Below are 16,818 nucleotides of genomic sequence, written 5' to 3'. Positions count from 1 at the left end.
ATTATAGCTCTATATATAAGTCCAACAACGCCCATTGTCGATCCTGACAAGTCAATCAGTATACGTATATTATCAGAGTTTCATGGTACGCGCTTCACTCGTTAGGCACACAAATAGCTGCGAGTATAAACGCCCAGCAAATCAGGTACGTCTTATCGCGTTCCTATAAAAAAAAAAGTAGCCCATTGCTCGCTCCTATGTTCTTCCTAATACAAACAGCCATCTCACACGTAAGTGACATACGAAATCGATGGGTTGGTTCGTTCGTCAGTCTTCAACACCGACACAATTGGTTTCCAGCGTTGTGACTAGGAAACCTGTCTATCAGTCTTGTTTATGTCGCCCCGTCTTCGCGTACGGCGATCGTGCGGTCAACAGCAAAGTTGTACAGTGATATAACCGCTAAAGGATAGTTGCAGCACCAATAGTTATCCTCACTTTCCCTACTCCGGTATCTGAACTCGGCGACTCTTCGTTCGCATTCGATCTCTCTTGCACAAAACACATTGGCTGTATCCTATGTGCCACTGAGGAACGGAGCCTCCGAGAATGAAAGCAATCAGCAACACTTGACAGAGGTATTCCCTTGAGTGAACAAGGAATTCACTGTCATTGCACCACCCCACCGAAGCTGGCGCTTTCGCGCACTCTTCCTATTCTTCGAACGCTTCTTCTGCAAGACGAAACAAGCGTTGCTAATCATATCTAATCTACAGACATAGTATTTTCCGTTCTCTACCTGCATAGACATAGGCCTTTTCTATATTTGTAGTTCTATCTCTTTTCTTCTTGTATCTTAGACTGTGTAGCCTATTATACGTAAATTGATTGCCGCTAGACATTGCCCAGCAACACTGTGCACCAGGATGGCCTCGCAGCGTAGGCTGTGCATTAATAACGTACATCTATATATATTTGAGGTGACTTAAGGAAAAAATAAAAATGAATCGAGTCGCCAGCGTATCTCGGGCGCAGTTTAGTAGGCAAAATGTTAGCATCTCACGATCGGAAACATTTAGCAAAGGTCAGAATACTATTGCCGATATTATGTTCTACGCTATCTATCTGGGTGCTAGCACGGATCATTGAGCTTGCTTATCTGGCCATTTAGTATCAATTGGTTCATGAGGATGACCTAATCCTCATATTGATCAATCATCGCTCAAATCATTCAGATGATTTAGTGTTTCAAGCTAATCACTCGAGTTGATGCTATTCAGTGGCCTAAAATTCTGCGGATTGAACGTCCGCGTCCTGCTTTAGTTAATTATAACACCGAATCGAAAAGCGCAACCGAGCTGTCGAGCGCCGATGGTCCTATTCGTATTGCATTTATATCAATATCTGGACATACGCATAGGCTTTTACGGTCTATAAAACATACTCAAAAGCCCTGATTGAATATATTTTGACCACCAGATCAAAGCGGATTGCATTTCTCACCTTATGCCCAGAATTCCGTATGTATTTGCCTTTGTCAAATGCTGTCAACTAAACTAATCTGCTAACAAAATCGAGTGGCGAGTAATTGACTCTATATTTAGGTCACAATAGAGATCGTTTGGTCGCCATGATGCGATGTAGTTTTGCGCTATGCTATGTTGGAGATTGAAGCAATGCAGAGCCTCGGATCTGCTATACAAATTGTGTCCTACACCTTCTCTCGCGTCCCCGCCACACTTCCCTTCAGGGGCTTATGCACTTTAGTGTCGTCTCCAGCATCGCGGCACCATGTGTCAACGGCTGCCTTCGCAGCAGCAACCATATCAGTGTTGACAGGACATCGAAGCGAAAATTGCAGAATCCTATGTATGGCACAAGACTTCCGCATTTCCTCTCATTCTCTATGGAGACTGCTGCCGATAAAGGGACGGGCGACATCCTAACTGCCCCCTGGATTGAGGGTGAGAAAAACCGAGATAGCATGAATCTCTCTGTGTCTGTTAAAGTAAACGATGCCGTCCCGTAGTAAAAGCATTACTACTTACTGCTGTTGCAAGCAAAGTCGGGGAAGGTCGCGCGGTGAGGCTTGGAGTTCAGAGAATGGTTGCTAGAAACACTGCACAGTGAGGTAGGTTGGGAAACCCTATCGAGATCGGAGCAAGGGGATGTGACTCTAGGTTCGATGTTCCATAGATTCATCATTACGCCTCGCTGGTCTTGTCGCCGCTTTGCTTCTCTAGCCCCTCTACGTCGGTGAATCACCCTCATCTGAGGGATTCGCATGGGAGGACGACTCGCAGCGTACCTATAGCCCACCCGACGTTCTTCTTTCCCAGCAGCCGATGTCTGGGGAAGCTGCAGCTTCGTCGGCTTTGACTGGCTGTTCTATGAGAACGATATGACTCTTGGACTCCACCGCGGTTCTGTTTGTTCTCTGCTCTCTCTCAATTTAGCAGCTATTTCTTTGTCCTCTTGGATTCTCTTCCCCGCCTGAATTCTATCTAGGCTCTTTGGTTGACGCGTGCCTGTTTGCCACCCACTGCTGTATGTTAGTGCGTATGATCTGAAAGGACAGTAATATCGTTACTGCATTGCCATATTAATGAAGAGAGACAGAAGTATAAATGGTTCTCTGGCTAGTTCTACTCCTGGTTCGATCGATATCGCCATTATGCATTGCTACAAATATTCAAAGGAAGTTTAAGCTAACGTTCATTACTTCTCCGTACGTAGCACATACTCTATTATCGATACTGCCGCTCTCGTTGGTTACTGGATTAAGTTATGGACTGACCCTCGTAGGTGCTACATAGTTCGCTAGCGTACTTTCGTACTGTCTTTTGTAGTATGCACTGAAAAAGACACAGTCCAATTGAGTATCGCAAATATAAGTCGCTATATGTAAAAGTATTGACTGTGGCTTTGGCTTGCGACTAAATACATATCCTATCTTAAGGTCGAGTTTGGTAGTAGATTAACTACTGATCGATTGACTGAATACAAGGATTCTCTCTGCGTTACAGATATTTGACGTATCATTTTCCCCGTACTGCTAGATTCTAGATGGTCGGTTTAAAGAATATTAAAATGGTAGTTTCGATTTGGGCAGACGAGATAGAAACACTATGAATGAGGAAAAGCAGTACAGGTTAGTGAAGTGAACTGACTTGACAAAGAGAGATAAGTATAACAATATAGGCTACGGAAACACCTGAGCCTTGTGCCTCTTCCGATTATTAGTCCTGTTAGTTGTCTAAGTACGTGCTGTTAACTAACTGGTAATAATGCTCTGGATTATAATTAAATCGACCCTGCTTGTTGGTTGCGCTTCCCATCGCCGAAGCAATCTATTCCTTCGTAGTCATATTAGTCCTATAAGTGCTGTTTCTTCAGTGATCTACAGTTCAAGAGCCGTCATGCAGTCAGGTCTACAAATCCTTTCTACGCAGTCTTTCAGCTGAACAGGTAGCGATCGTTGAACATAGGACGATCTGGTCAGCGCTCGATCGGAATGTTGCTGCTACCACCACAATGGATGACGATGATGCTGAGATGATCGTATGACTAACCACAAGGGACACGATCCAAAGGACCATAGGCGCAAGCCTATCAAAGCTTCTTAACTCGAAGCGGGCGTTATGCACCCGTTAAAAAAAGGAAAGGAGAAGGAACAAAGTGAGAGAGAGAGAGAGACAGACACGGGGAGAGAGAGAGAGAGAGAGAGAGATGAATATCCCTTTCGTTTGATGAGGTGAGAGATGAGTCCTTTGAGGAGTGGGAAGGAGACACGAGCGAGTATGCAGTATTGGCTACCAGCAGTAGTCCTAGGGGTGTTAAGATGAGATGATATTAGGAGCTGAAAACAGCTAGGTGTTTTCCTTAGACCGGCCTAAGCTGCTGTCCATCCACTGTCTGACGCCCTCCGGTGCCTAAACTACGCTCTTTCCCGCGCTTTACTCCACGCTGACACCCATCTAAGCTGCTACGTAGTAGCATTAGCACGCTCTATACCGCGTACGTGTCCCTTCAGTCGCTTGCAACGGACATAAAAACCTCAGCCGCCGGAAGCATACCGCCAGCTCAATAAGCTTCATAAAGTCGCCTTCGCCATCTTCCTGCTCGCTGGCAAGTTAACGGAAATTGGCTCGATGGATACGCGACTCGTAGAGTGACGGCAGAAGCGGCCGTAGTGACTATGATGATGACGATGAAAGACGACGCGCAGAGCCTAAGTAAAGGACGCGGGAGATACCGATGGGCCTAGCGGAGGGCACACGGCAGTAGATTTTGGTCTCGATACGGACCAAACGGGGTAAATTCACCGGACCTCGAAGATCTCATAGAGTGATCATGACGGATCATGGCCGCCCTAGCCGGTTTGTCGGCTGGCCTTTTTATGCTGGTGCCACGCTTCTGGGCTGCTGGCACCACTGCATCGCCAGCACCGTCGCTACACTAGCTCTTTCTAAGACATTCCAAAGCGTGGGGTTCCTTATTGGGGTGGGGGGACAAACGAGTTGCGGTCATATGCCCACCAACTAGGAAAAAAACCACGTGTGGACTTTGCTTAGATCAGGTAACCGTTCGCGCGAAAGTTAGGGCGGACCTAACAGCTACGTAGGGAGTTAGTTCTCGCGACGGGTTCTTTTTGATCAACTAAAAGATGATGTATAGGCGTTAAATGCAGTTGCAGTTGCGATTTGAGTGACGACCCAATCAGGGAAAGAGAAGATTTACGTAAGAATATCGTTGGGTTCACGATCGCTGTATCGTTCATTGACGATAGTAGAGGCTAAAAAATTACAGCGCAAAAACAATGCGTACTGCGGAGCAATGGATGATACCTTGTAGTAGTCTTACTCGGTCTGAATGGTAGTTGCCTTCCGAAGCATTACTGTATTCATATATTCTACTGACGACGGTTTTTTAGCGGGAACAATTTTTAAACACCAAACGGAATAACGTTGTTACAAAATTATACAAGATCGATAAAAATATGATGTTGCAGCAGGAATTGGCGTGGCAGCTTTTCAACGAGATGTATAATTGGATCACTTGTAAAACTATGGTATCAAAAGAGCTGGTCCTTACAGGTCCTATACGATTCAGTCGATCGTAGTGGTTGACATATTGGATCTTTACACTCTCTAATGAGCGGACGCTAAACGAGCGAATAAATAAAGAAGTAAATCAAGCACACGGTAAAAATAAACTGCACAATTGTCTATAGTAAATGCTAAAGTGCCTATTTGCATTATTACTGTTAGAAAACGAAAATTATTGGGGTTTCATGTCTCGCACTGTAAACAGGAAGTGCCCTCGAACTGCCACTACAATTTAACGTTTCTCTTTCGTAATTGTACATTTGCTTTTCCAGCGCACTATCAAGCTAGACCATTGGACTGAAACAGCTAAAAAGCTAGGATTCTATTGAGAAATTACGTAGCTAAACATGATAAACGCATCTACACACGTTGCCATCGTTTCAGTAGTTAATAATTTGACGAGAACCGTCGTGTCTATTTCGGCTAGAAGAATGTCTTGTAGGTACCCAATCTTTGCGCAATAACATCTCGGAAACCGCTTTTCACTATCGCGTTTATATGATACTAGACATATATGCATATACTTTTAACAGAATTTGCCCACTTAGTAGTAGCGAGGCCTCTACTGAAGCTCAAACTGAACGAACGAGAGCGTATGTAAGCGACCAGCAGAACGTGCTGTGTGTACGTGCGTCTATGTGTATGGTTGTGAATATGCAGGCACCTTTTCTTCTTTTTCTTGAAGTTCGCAAATTACTCACGGCGGCATAGCCCATTTTTGTAGATCAAACTCAGGACTTTTCGGAATGAGCGAGCGGGGTGAGCTGAATCTGAAAATAGGAAGCCTTCTAGGCCGAACCACGTGCAAAACGAAGGGTAAGATAGGTCTATGTCAGCCCTCGAAGCGGGTAAAAAATGTAGTAGTGCTTCTTTTCTCCCTAAGTCTATATTTCCTAAATCGCTGTAGACAGACAGCAGATATGCTATCCGGGCTCTTGGTCGCCATTTGATGCGACAGGCTACTTGCATTGGATCTAGGCTAGTCAGACGAACGAGGGTCTATTAAAGAAGAAAGGGAAGTTAGCGAGACTTGGCTTGCCTGCCTTCATGGGAGTAAATGGCACACCATGCCCGACCAACGGTAGTCAATGACGGACCGCGATGGGCAGAGTGGGTTGCTTTGCCAGCGCCGGAAGCTGTGTGTGTGTGAATGTATATTGATCTGAGTTGTGCGGGATGGGTCCTTCACACGCCGAAGGACTAAGGAGACCGCTTGGCCCTAATTGCGCATGATTTGTTTAGCGTAGAAAAAAAGAAGGTAGTCGACACGGGCGAGGAAGATGAGACGACCAGACGTTACTCTATAAATCCAGCCCGAGCTCAGACCTATTTAATCTTCAACCATTGACAGAGATCCTAACGCCGAAAATCTGTAAAATAAGAGGGTGGAGCTGAGTTATTCAAGTAGCTAAACGACTTAAGAACAGGGACTGATAGTGCGGAACGGGGAGATTTTAGAGAGAGAACAGGATGTTATCCCTTGACGGCGGCCGTCTTAACGGCGGAGAAATATCGCGTACGCGAAGTATTACTGGTAGGGGGAACGAACAATAAAGGTACAGTACTGCTATTTTACGATAGACAGGATAAGGGTAGCAGATGCACGCATCTTTCCCAACTAAGCATATCAGCAAGCGTGTCTGTTATTACTCAATTAAAGCATTTACAGTTTATTCAGTAATACAACTAATTTATTTTATGATTCCTTAGTTTTCACGTGCATTTCTATTTAAATTCGCAGGATTGCCTCTACGCCTGACGCATTTATCGGTGCCATCGGTCGTTGTTGCGGGTGAAGGTACCTGGTTAAATTGCAGCTATGATCAGGGCGACGACGTCATCTATTCACTCAAATGGTATAAGGATAACGTTGAGATATTAGGATATATGCCCTTCGATGAACCCGTCAAAATCAAAAGCTACAATCTCACCGGAGTGTATATAGACGTAAGTAGTTAAGATCTGCCGGTAAGCAGTATTGAGCTTAAGAGTAATAATAATAAATTAAGCTGAGCATACTTAGCCATCATATTTTAATAACCTGCAGATATATATAGATGGTATAACAGTAACGCTGGCTTTTTTCAACAGAATTATGTTTGTGGCTACTTGTACTAACAGTTATGCACCTTTGGAACTGGAGGATTTATGGAAGCTGAACTTTTAGCCAGTCTATTAAGCTCTTAATTAGTTCCAACATGTAGGTGAACTTTTACAAATCAAGAATTGAAAAAGTATGCACCGAGTATGCTTATACGCACGGTGTAAGTTTCTTTGTATTATCTTGTCTTTCACAAAATCATGGGGTGTAAATGTAGGTAGTGCAATATGATGAGGCTTCCTGCTGGATTAGGCCTGTCTTTGTTTATGTATTTTATCACTTAGACGTTGGCATCAGGCTCAAGTATTGGGCAGCTTTTTTTTTTTCGGTCGCATACTCCTTCTTGCCGATTCCTTCTGCTGCTCGATGCGTAGCAGTCGTGACCTCGTTTCGCTTTGTTGCTGAGTCTGATCCCGTATTGCGTTACATCTTGTTGCATCGCTTGCTCTAAATATAGAAAGGGTCTCTAAGTACAATGCGCAACGACCGATGACCAACGACACGGACATGCACTGTCTGCATTAGGGCAAGCATAGGTTAATCGTCCATAGCAGACAGACGGACGGACAAACAATGCCGCTGTTACCTAGACAGGCACTTACACATCTCTGGCGTTAGGGCTGCTGACTGCTGTACAGCTGTAGGGAGGATACCTAGCAGCACACTGCACCAGGATATGTAGTACAGTTATATTTGAGCTAATAGAAGCTGAAGTGCCTAAGTCGACTGGTCGATATAAGGACAGCAGCAGTGACAAAGAGACGGCCAGGCTACTTTGGCGAAAACAGCATTGCTACACCGGACCAGAAGCACCTAGAAGCAGAGGGCGAGCAAAAGCAAACGTGAAACGTACCGAGAGCGAGGCAATAGCGAACAACAGGGAACGAATGGACAAATGTCTAATCCCTTCTTAGGTTGCGGGACATTAATTAGACTGATAAGCAACGACGCCATCCCATGGCGTTCCCCGCTGCTGCTAGCGGATAAGGCACATACAGTGTTGTACCTATTTATCGATCTACGTATCGTACATCGAACGCTAGTAACCTAATGAACAATAAAATATTCTTTGAGGATTCGGGTCTGTCTTCAGCTGAAGTGGACCATCCTCTCGGAACTCACGTGAATTGAATGAGCTGGACCGCCATGAATAGAGGACGGGCGTAGATCAAAAGTGGACCTCACCCTAAGACAGCAAATGCATATATATATATATATGCACTTGAAATAGCAAAAAACCGCCAGCTTGCCGCTGTAAACTCAAAATAATTCTATAATTCAGTGACAGAATCTGGGCAGGTGTTACGTCGAGCAGTTCATCAATGTACTGTAGAGGTCTATTTGAAGAACGTACGTATATACCGTAGAACAGAAGAACCACTGTGCCATGACTTAGTTTCGTGATTAAGTTAGAAAAGAGCTGAAATTCTATACATTTCATGCCACTTCTATTTTCTTTATGATTGGTTGTAGCGCTTACGGGTGCGTCATACGGCACATTCGAACGAATCAGCAAACGATGCAGAGCTCTAAAGTTTCAAATACGTGCACCCAAATAGTTCAGTCGGCGTCACCTGTTTCGGATACCCTACACTGTTTTACAGATATCGGCACTTGAAATGTATTCATGAAATCTCTTAAGTATATTATGACGACACAACTCTGAATTGAAAAGAAAGCCGGCAGGAGGAATGACAGCGCAGCTTATCCTATCCCATAGTCTGCTACCTAAAAAGGCAGCAGACTACACCCTGGTGGCAATAGTTGGTCTCTTTCTTTAATTGCCCTTTCACAGTATTACCCTTCGCCCCATGCCATGAAACCTGTCTAGGGTTTGTCACACAGAGCTCTGTTGTCGCTCTTGCATATAGCACACTGAGTGCAAATAAGCGACGTCTGTGCAATGGGATAGCGTAGACAATCGAACGCAAATTACACTCTGATTGATACAAAAAAGCAGTCAATACACAGATAGCTTCCGATACCGATTATTCTTTTTACCATCAGTTACAACAAACGGAGCACTAGTGCCACTTACTGATCCGAGTCTCGGAAAAAAGGCGCAGATCGAAGGTGACGTACATCGTCCAAGGTACCAGATGAAAAAAGGGTAGATTATCTGTTTTGTCATTGACGTTGTGGCATACCTCTATCGTGACCTTGCCATCGAACAGTGTCAGCGGTAGCAGCAAAGAAACATAGCTGTACAACGCATTGCACATGGATGTAGCTTGTCGTTACCATCGTGTTGCCTGATACCAACTTCGGATACCACGATTTGTTTCGCTATGTTACATGTCTCCTCTCTGGTCTGGCAGCGGAGTTCGATTTATGAGCTTTATGAGGGAGTACGCGAGAAAGAAAAGCCCGCATTAAGTGCCAGCAAGAACAGTACATGTGGTAGTAGTTGCAATTATCGAAGAAAAGTACGTATGGCGTAAAAGTGTAGCTGAGTTAAATCGTTGTAGACCGGCCGGAATAAAAGCGGGAGCGGTACGACAACAAACTCCGCTCCATAGGTAGCACACTTTCGTATTTTGCAGCCATTTTGTTTGCAGTCTATAGAGGAAACAGATACCATATGCAGATGGACCAAATTATGACAGCGGTTTGGAACCCAATTGCGTAACAGCAGGACAACACTACGTAGCAATCATCATATCTGGCCTTAATTCGAAAATACTCAATACCACGATACGATCAAGCTGACTGGAAACATTCAACTTAATTCTTGCGCACAATGGAGAGCCCTCGCATCGAACAGTCTGATTGTCTTTCTTTTTCATCGCCTCCTCAGAGAATACACTAATGAGTGATAGAGAACATGGAATGCGAGAGAATAGCTCCGCCAACATGGTAAAGGTTTTCGTGGCTACACTTGAATATCATGCCTCCCCTCAGTAACTGATTCCTCCCTATCGAAGTATCTATGACTAATCTATTCTTTGTACTTAATCTAGTAAGCTCGTTAGTCAAATGCTTTTACAGTGCGTTTTAACCATTTTGTCAGTTCTCGCCAGTATAGTGGGTTTATAATGTTATGAACTTTAGCAATGTTGCGTTAGGATCGCACGCGCACAAGGGTTCTCACTAAGCAGTTGAGGGTGCTATCTGCAGGAGCAGCGGGAGCGCGTTTACAGCCTGAGAGAACTTGGATAGGTAAAAAAGCAGCAAGAGTCAGTCACAGTTCGTTCGTTGCTGGCGTTGATACCGAGGTTATTGTCACTACTTTTCTCTCTATAAGTATCTTTAGCTGAAATCTTCTTCCTGTTGAAATTCTTGTTCCTTCTTTACCTATGCCCCTCCGAGTCTCTCGTACGACTCGATTCCCCTTAAGAAACAAAGACCTTCTCTATTCTTTTAGACCTTGCTTAGCTGTGCTCCTTTGTGTAAGCGGAGCCGTTGTAAATCCCTGCTTCTGCCGTTTTCGCTTTTCCTGGTTTAGCCTCGACAAACAAGGAAGACACACAGACATACCATTACGAACGGGATTCGCAGCGAGGAGCAAACTTACTAACACTCCGAACACTCGAAACGCAGCAGACTCAGCGAACCTATCCTAGCCCTAGTCCCATTATTACTATACATGTATAAGAGCAAATCTATATGTTACTGACTTTTTATGGGGCACAGTGAGAGCAGCAGGACAAACCAGCGAAACCAGGAAAACCATCGAAACTGTCGACGTTAACCTAGGAACACAGCCAGAGAGAGTCCGCTGGGACTGTCGTTGCTGTAAGACAGTATGTGCCTATAGTATGTGTAAGTTTTGGGGTTAAATTGGGAGGTATGGTGGCAGGCGAACAGCGAAGCATTCAAAGAAAACTCCATCAGACCCAGGTTACGAATCGTGTATATGGTGTGCTGTCACACAGCAGACGTTGCAAAAGGGAGGTCAGCGCCGACGCGAATTTGGCGCTGTATTTCACACTTGGTTCGGCTCCTTACCCTCTTCTCTGTCAGGATGGACGCTACAAGAAAAATAACAAGTAGAAATAAGGAGACGGCGATCGGAGTTAGAAGCAGGCAACATGACAACAGACTCAGTGTTGTGTGTGCTGACGTGATGTCTGACATTACGCCTTGTCGGCTATGTCGAGGCTCGTTCGAGGCTTGCACATTTCAGTGGGTCAATGCGAGCCGATATTGCCTGTTTTCGTTTATATTCGTCTTTATATAACTCAGATTTTACGTGCGTATGTCACTATGCACATTTATTTTCAGCTGGAACGGTCGAGGCCGAATCCTGCTAACATCTATTTGAGTCACACCGACCGCTACTCCGAAGGCCGTTATCGGTGCGAGGTGTCGGGAGAGTCTCCTAGTTTTAACACGGCGCGCGCCCATAAGGATATGACTGTCGTAGGTAAGTGCATTGTGTAGGAAAACGACACATGTTCTACGAATATTATATGGATTTATTGCAATATATTAACCATCCTTAACCAAACACATGTCAGACAGAATAGGCATAGTCTGATAGCAGCAATTTAGAGAAGAACAAAGTACGATTATCTGTTTGTTATGTAGTTATGCACAATTACAATATATTCTAGGGCTTTCGAGATCGTTAATTTATACAAAGATAGGTATATAATCTGTTAGGCGTGAGGCTCCCCTATGTCGACCCATCGTTTTAATCTACCGAATTTGCTAGCCAGATATAACTAAGCTTTTATGGATTGACTATCATTGATGGTATTAGATGGACACTCCATGAATGTATCATAAAAACCTGTCCTTCACTTTCAATTATTAAGCAGTTTGCTTCATCTAGTCATCCGTCTCGACGTTACTTAGGTCTTCGTAGTTACTAACGTATATTTTTCTCGATATCTAACTAAATTACGTTCTGTGTGGGGTTGAGAGCGTACTTAAATGTACAGGTTGAAAGGTCCTCTATATTTTAACGTATCTAAAACTCCCATAGCGTAATAACCACATTTGTATAAACATTTTAAGTGGTCCTTTCATTCGACTGTGTCCGATATTCAGTGCTGCTTCTTTGAAAACTGCTTTTATATCGCTATGTAAATCTCTTTCACGTTTTCTTATGATATCAACAAGTGGTTGATCGAGGGAGCGTTCTGTTTACTCCGGTACACGAATGTCTCTCGACGTTTTCTGCCTCCGCATTCTTATAAGGCTGTCGTCATTATTACGATTGCGTAAGGCTGCTTTCTGCTGGACGGCCAGAAGTGATCAAAAGATAAGCGGCGCATCGATGCGGCAAAAATCATTCACGTGGACGAATCTTGTACGACGAGATATGGCCTAGTTTATTTCCTGTTATTGAAACAAGACCATCCGCGTGGATGTTCATTCCTCCGAAATTTAGAGAACAAAATCGTTTCGTCTCGTCTCCTGTTTTGCTCCTCCTCTTCCCTGTTAATATATATCTTGCGTCGCCTTAAATCGTGTCAGGTATAGGCCCGTCAAACTCATCTCTTCTACGCTTGGTAAACCGCTCAATTATTTTTGTAACATATCTTCGGGCAAGGCTCGCTTCAGGCTTAGTCGTGCGTATTTCCAGCCGTTTACCGAAAAAGCGGTGGTGAGGAAAGGAAACGGACAAAAAATTCTTATTTTGCCTTTTTCTATATTTGCCGCTCGCCGTGGGCTTTCTGCGTACGCGGTGTCTTGTATTACAAAACTGGCCCCACACGGCCACTGCATGATCAGGTTGGGGAGCTCAATAGTTGTTGGCTAGAGACTCCACAACAGTATAAATATTGTGTAAACGACCTACCACTAGAATAGTCTGTCCACCTTTAACATAAGCAGTAGCAACCGGCTAGGACGACTACCCCAAAGCGGCAGGGCGGCCCCCTTGAACGCAACCGCTTTGGCATGATGCTTCGATCTGCTTTTCATTGGGGTTTCTTGTCAATTTGACAGCTATGCACAAGCACAGAAGATCTTGCAAAATGTGGAGATTCTCGGTAGGTTTCGTGGAAGATGCTGACGCAAGTCGAAGAAAAAAGAGAATCAAAACACAAACAGTTGGCTTCTTTAGAGATCTCGTTTCTTCGTCATATTCGACCACCATCTTTTGCTGATAGCTTTTGTGCGATGAGATGTGGCTGATAAGCAAAAAAGATGCAAAAGCGAAAACAGGGAACCGTACGGAAGCGTATACAGGTGTCTGTCTAGTTCCTATGCAAGATCTATTCTTTTTAAGCAAACTCCTCCCAGCTACTAATGAAGGTAGGCCAATCTAGGCAAGCGCTAAGCGAATGCGCTGTGTATGCATACCTACTGCTGTGTGCGCATGTACAATAAAAACGTGTTCTATTCGACGCCAATGTTGGTCGATGTCGGACCATCGTAGATAAGGCGTTAGACGGTGGTTTGTGATCCACTACCTTGACGTGGATAAGAGTCGATCTAAAATTCATAGGAAACAAGTCGGCACTGAGGCTAGCTCAATGTCGACTTTGTTATCCTCGATTAGGTCGCGGTTGAGGTCGAACAGATCTACAAATAGTGCAGCCTTCCAACGGCACTCGAAGTAAACATAGCCTACTTAATCTATCGATGTTGAAATATCAGTTGATGTTGGGACATTTAGACGTTTTAATGCTTGCGTTTTAACGTGCCAACAGGAACCCCTTCTCGGCAGACAGCTATATAATTATATTTAGGTCTAGGTTCGAACCCGGGCACAGATGAACCTCATTTCGTGCTGGAAGCCAGTCAGCCGTCCTGTGAAGTACCTAACGGCGATATCGGTCGTAAAATTCGAAACAAAGGCATACCTATATAATCATCTATTTTCACCCAAATCAGGTTGCTGTAGAACTTTGCCTTATGGAAACTGCTTGGTATGAAAGCTGTGTTAGCCTAAAAGTCATCGCCACTTGAAGGCAGGACAAGATCAGGAATTTGTAGTGATTGATTTCTGGGCTTTTGGGTTTATTCTTTTTACATTTGTTTTTGATCGCTCCTTTGGTTTACATTTTCTGTATCCCATTGTCTCTCTCTCTTCCTCTCTGTGTCTGTCTGCTACTGTCCTACAGAGCGGAGAACTCAACACACTTTTATATATATGTAGGAAAAAAAAAACAAAAACAAAAGTGTTCAAAAAAACCGGCCAGCAACGTTATAAGATGACCGTGATAGCATTAACAAAATGTAGGCAACAGTTCAAACTCTCTTAATACTATATATACGTACAGCGTATGTATTCCACAAAGACACCGTTCTGTTGTACAAGGTCGTATGAATTTGGCCAGAACTATTTACTTGTGACAGTTCAGAGCGCCACCGGATAGCCATGGAATCGCATTAACAGGGTGACACAGTGCACATTTCATTATTGGGTTATCTTCATGATTGTGATTCTTCATGCATTCACGTTTTGAAGCTACGGTAGCAACGCTCGTAAGCTTACTGCGGTCTGGTTGTCGGACGACACCCCAGTATTTTCGCCGACGGTTCGCTTCAGATGCTTTGGTTCCCAGAGAACCGCATTCAGTAGCAAACACGAATGGAGCGCAGGGGTACACGACTACGCACACCGGTTGAACGTTGTTGCTTCGTTTCTTCTAGCAAGCGTGGCGATGGTAGTTGTAGTCGTGATGAAGTTAGTATGGGCGTATGAAAGCGAGATAACGAAAGACAATAGCAGGATTAAAGAGAAAGCAAGTAATTGGACCCCAGAGTTTATGGGAAAGAATGAGGGGGTTGAATTTTTCATAAGTCCTGTAATGTCCTCCAGGACCCTTCGCGAGCGGCTTTTGAGAGCTCTAGCCGATAGTACGCTTGTTAGTGTAAGGCCGGTCAGTTCGCTCATTTTCTATGTGTGGCTCAGGTAGAGGATGACTGACGCACTACTACAAACACCATTTTACCTGTGTCCTGATGGCGATGACGGTGATGATGCTAATGACGATAATGATGCTTTTGATAATAATGATGAGGATGATTCTGATTATTGTTACCCACAAGGACTACGATAATAATTGCCATCGTTAAGGCATAATTAATTGCTTCCTGCGAGCTCTTCTCAAGAGAACGAATTAAGAAGGTTTGTGCCGATCGGCCTCGTAGCAAAAGGGATAAATGGAGACTGGGGTTCGCAAGTTTGTTTGCCTGCAACATGCTGATCAGGTTCGTCCTTTCTGCGTCTTGTCTCCCTCGATCCGTCGTCTGTCGACTTAATGATCAACGAGAAGGGGACAGCAAAGTAAGCGGGTAGAATATAAACAGGTGTGTGGGGGGGGGGGGAAGATATGAATGACGGAAGCCGCAGGGTATCCTGAAACATTGTCAGAAGCAACGATAGGGAGAAAGACAGGGGGCAAAAGCAGGCGTATCTGATTCACTTCCGTCGGCCACCGGACCGTCTCGTCACAGCCATTGTCAGTATTTCACTTACTATTAACAGGCGTTTAATTTAATTGGTAATATTTCAACCAAAAAGCAACTGAACAAGAGTTGGGTCTTTGTTCGATAAATACCTGAAATTGCGGTTCGTTTTTGTCCTGGTAAAAATGAAGCATCAAACATCTATGACTCAGAAGTTTCTTCAGCAGGAAACTTAGGGAAATTGAGTTCGCTGACTGGCTTTCAACTTTCGGATGTACTCTGTCATCATAGCAGCGTATTTTACTTCAGTTAGTTGTCGCTGTTCCTGTCGTGTTTCCTCTGGCTCCTCCTGTACCAAACCCCCCAAAAATTGACGTATTTCGTCCTTCCACTTGGATCCTCATTAGCTAACGTTTCTAAAACGACGCTCGTATCGATGGATGATGCATATAAGGACAAGTCCACTACACCTCCCTTCTTCAGGTGACTCTATTCATGATACGCGGTTCCACCTAACGTCCAGGTTACTGGACCTCACTACATTATAGCAGCCTATTGGTAGCGGATTACAACGAACATCTTCAGAGATTTCACTTTACTTGTTAAAAAGAAAATTATCTTTACATTGTTGAAAAGTACATGAAAAGCTGTATTAAATATACGATGTTCTTCGTTTTATTGCTTTTCCAATTAGATTGTATAAAGATGTGCATTTCCAAGCTAAAACGGGACTAAAGTGTGATTGTCCACATGTAAGAAGACGGTGAATACTTCTATGGACTACATAAATCTGTATCATTATAGAGCCTTTATGGCAACTTGCACTCCTCGCGGGGCTTTGCTTCTAGTACAGAGTGTTGTGCAATTATTTAATTTTCGGGGTGCCCTTGTGCCTGCAGCAGAAGAAATTGTTATAGGCATTTTACTTTATTTTCCATCTAAACCACGATTCAACTTTGTTGGTGCATGTTGGGTTTTTCAGCAATCCCATCAAATGGACTTATCTTGTCGGGCGTGTTAGAGCGACGAGCTTACGAAATCGGCGATTTGGTCAACGTGTCCTGCAGCTACGGACCGAGCAAACCCAACGCTTCCCTGGATTGGTTCATCAACGAAATCAAAGTAAGTAAACGAAAACTAACTATTAAAGACGATGAATCAAATATCCTATATGATAACAGTACAAATTCCTTGTGCTTATGCAATTACATATAAAGAACACAATTATATGGGCCTAAGTCGACATTTTGCACGATCCGGGATAACCAATTGGAAATTTCAATTGGATAATATGAGTTAGTATACCGTTAAAACTGAAGCGAAAAACAAAAACTACGAATGAGAGCTTGCTATGTATAT

The 16,818-nt window shown here is 44.0% G+C and overlaps 1 protein-coding gene across 1 annotated transcript in view; it reads left to right on the top strand.

Annotated features, from left to right (window-relative positions):
- Positions 1–16,818, top strand: part of LOC111268379 (uncharacterized) — a 45,735-nt gene that overhangs the window by 24,592 nt on the left and 4,325 nt on the right. The window contains exons 2-4 of the mRNA XM_022847354.2: positions 6,790–6,995; positions 11,374–11,515; positions 16,442–16,581. Of these exons, the coding sequence (XP_022703089.1) occupies positions 6,790–6,995; positions 11,374–11,515; positions 16,442–16,581 (488 nt within the window). The remainder of the gene's footprint in view (positions 1–6,789; positions 6,996–11,373; positions 11,516–16,441; positions 16,582–16,818) is intronic.

The sequence above is a fragment of the Varroa jacobsoni genome, unplaced genomic scaffold (assembly GCF_002532875.2).
Source record: "Varroa jacobsoni isolate VJ856 unplaced genomic scaffold, vjacob_1.0 scaffold_1279, whole genome shotgun sequence".
Classification (NCBI taxonomy): Eukaryota; Metazoa; Arthropoda; class Arachnida; order Mesostigmata; family Varroidae; genus Varroa; species Varroa jacobsoni.
Note: the sequence above shows the minus strand (reverse complement) of the source record. Positions and strands in the feature narration are given on the sequence as shown.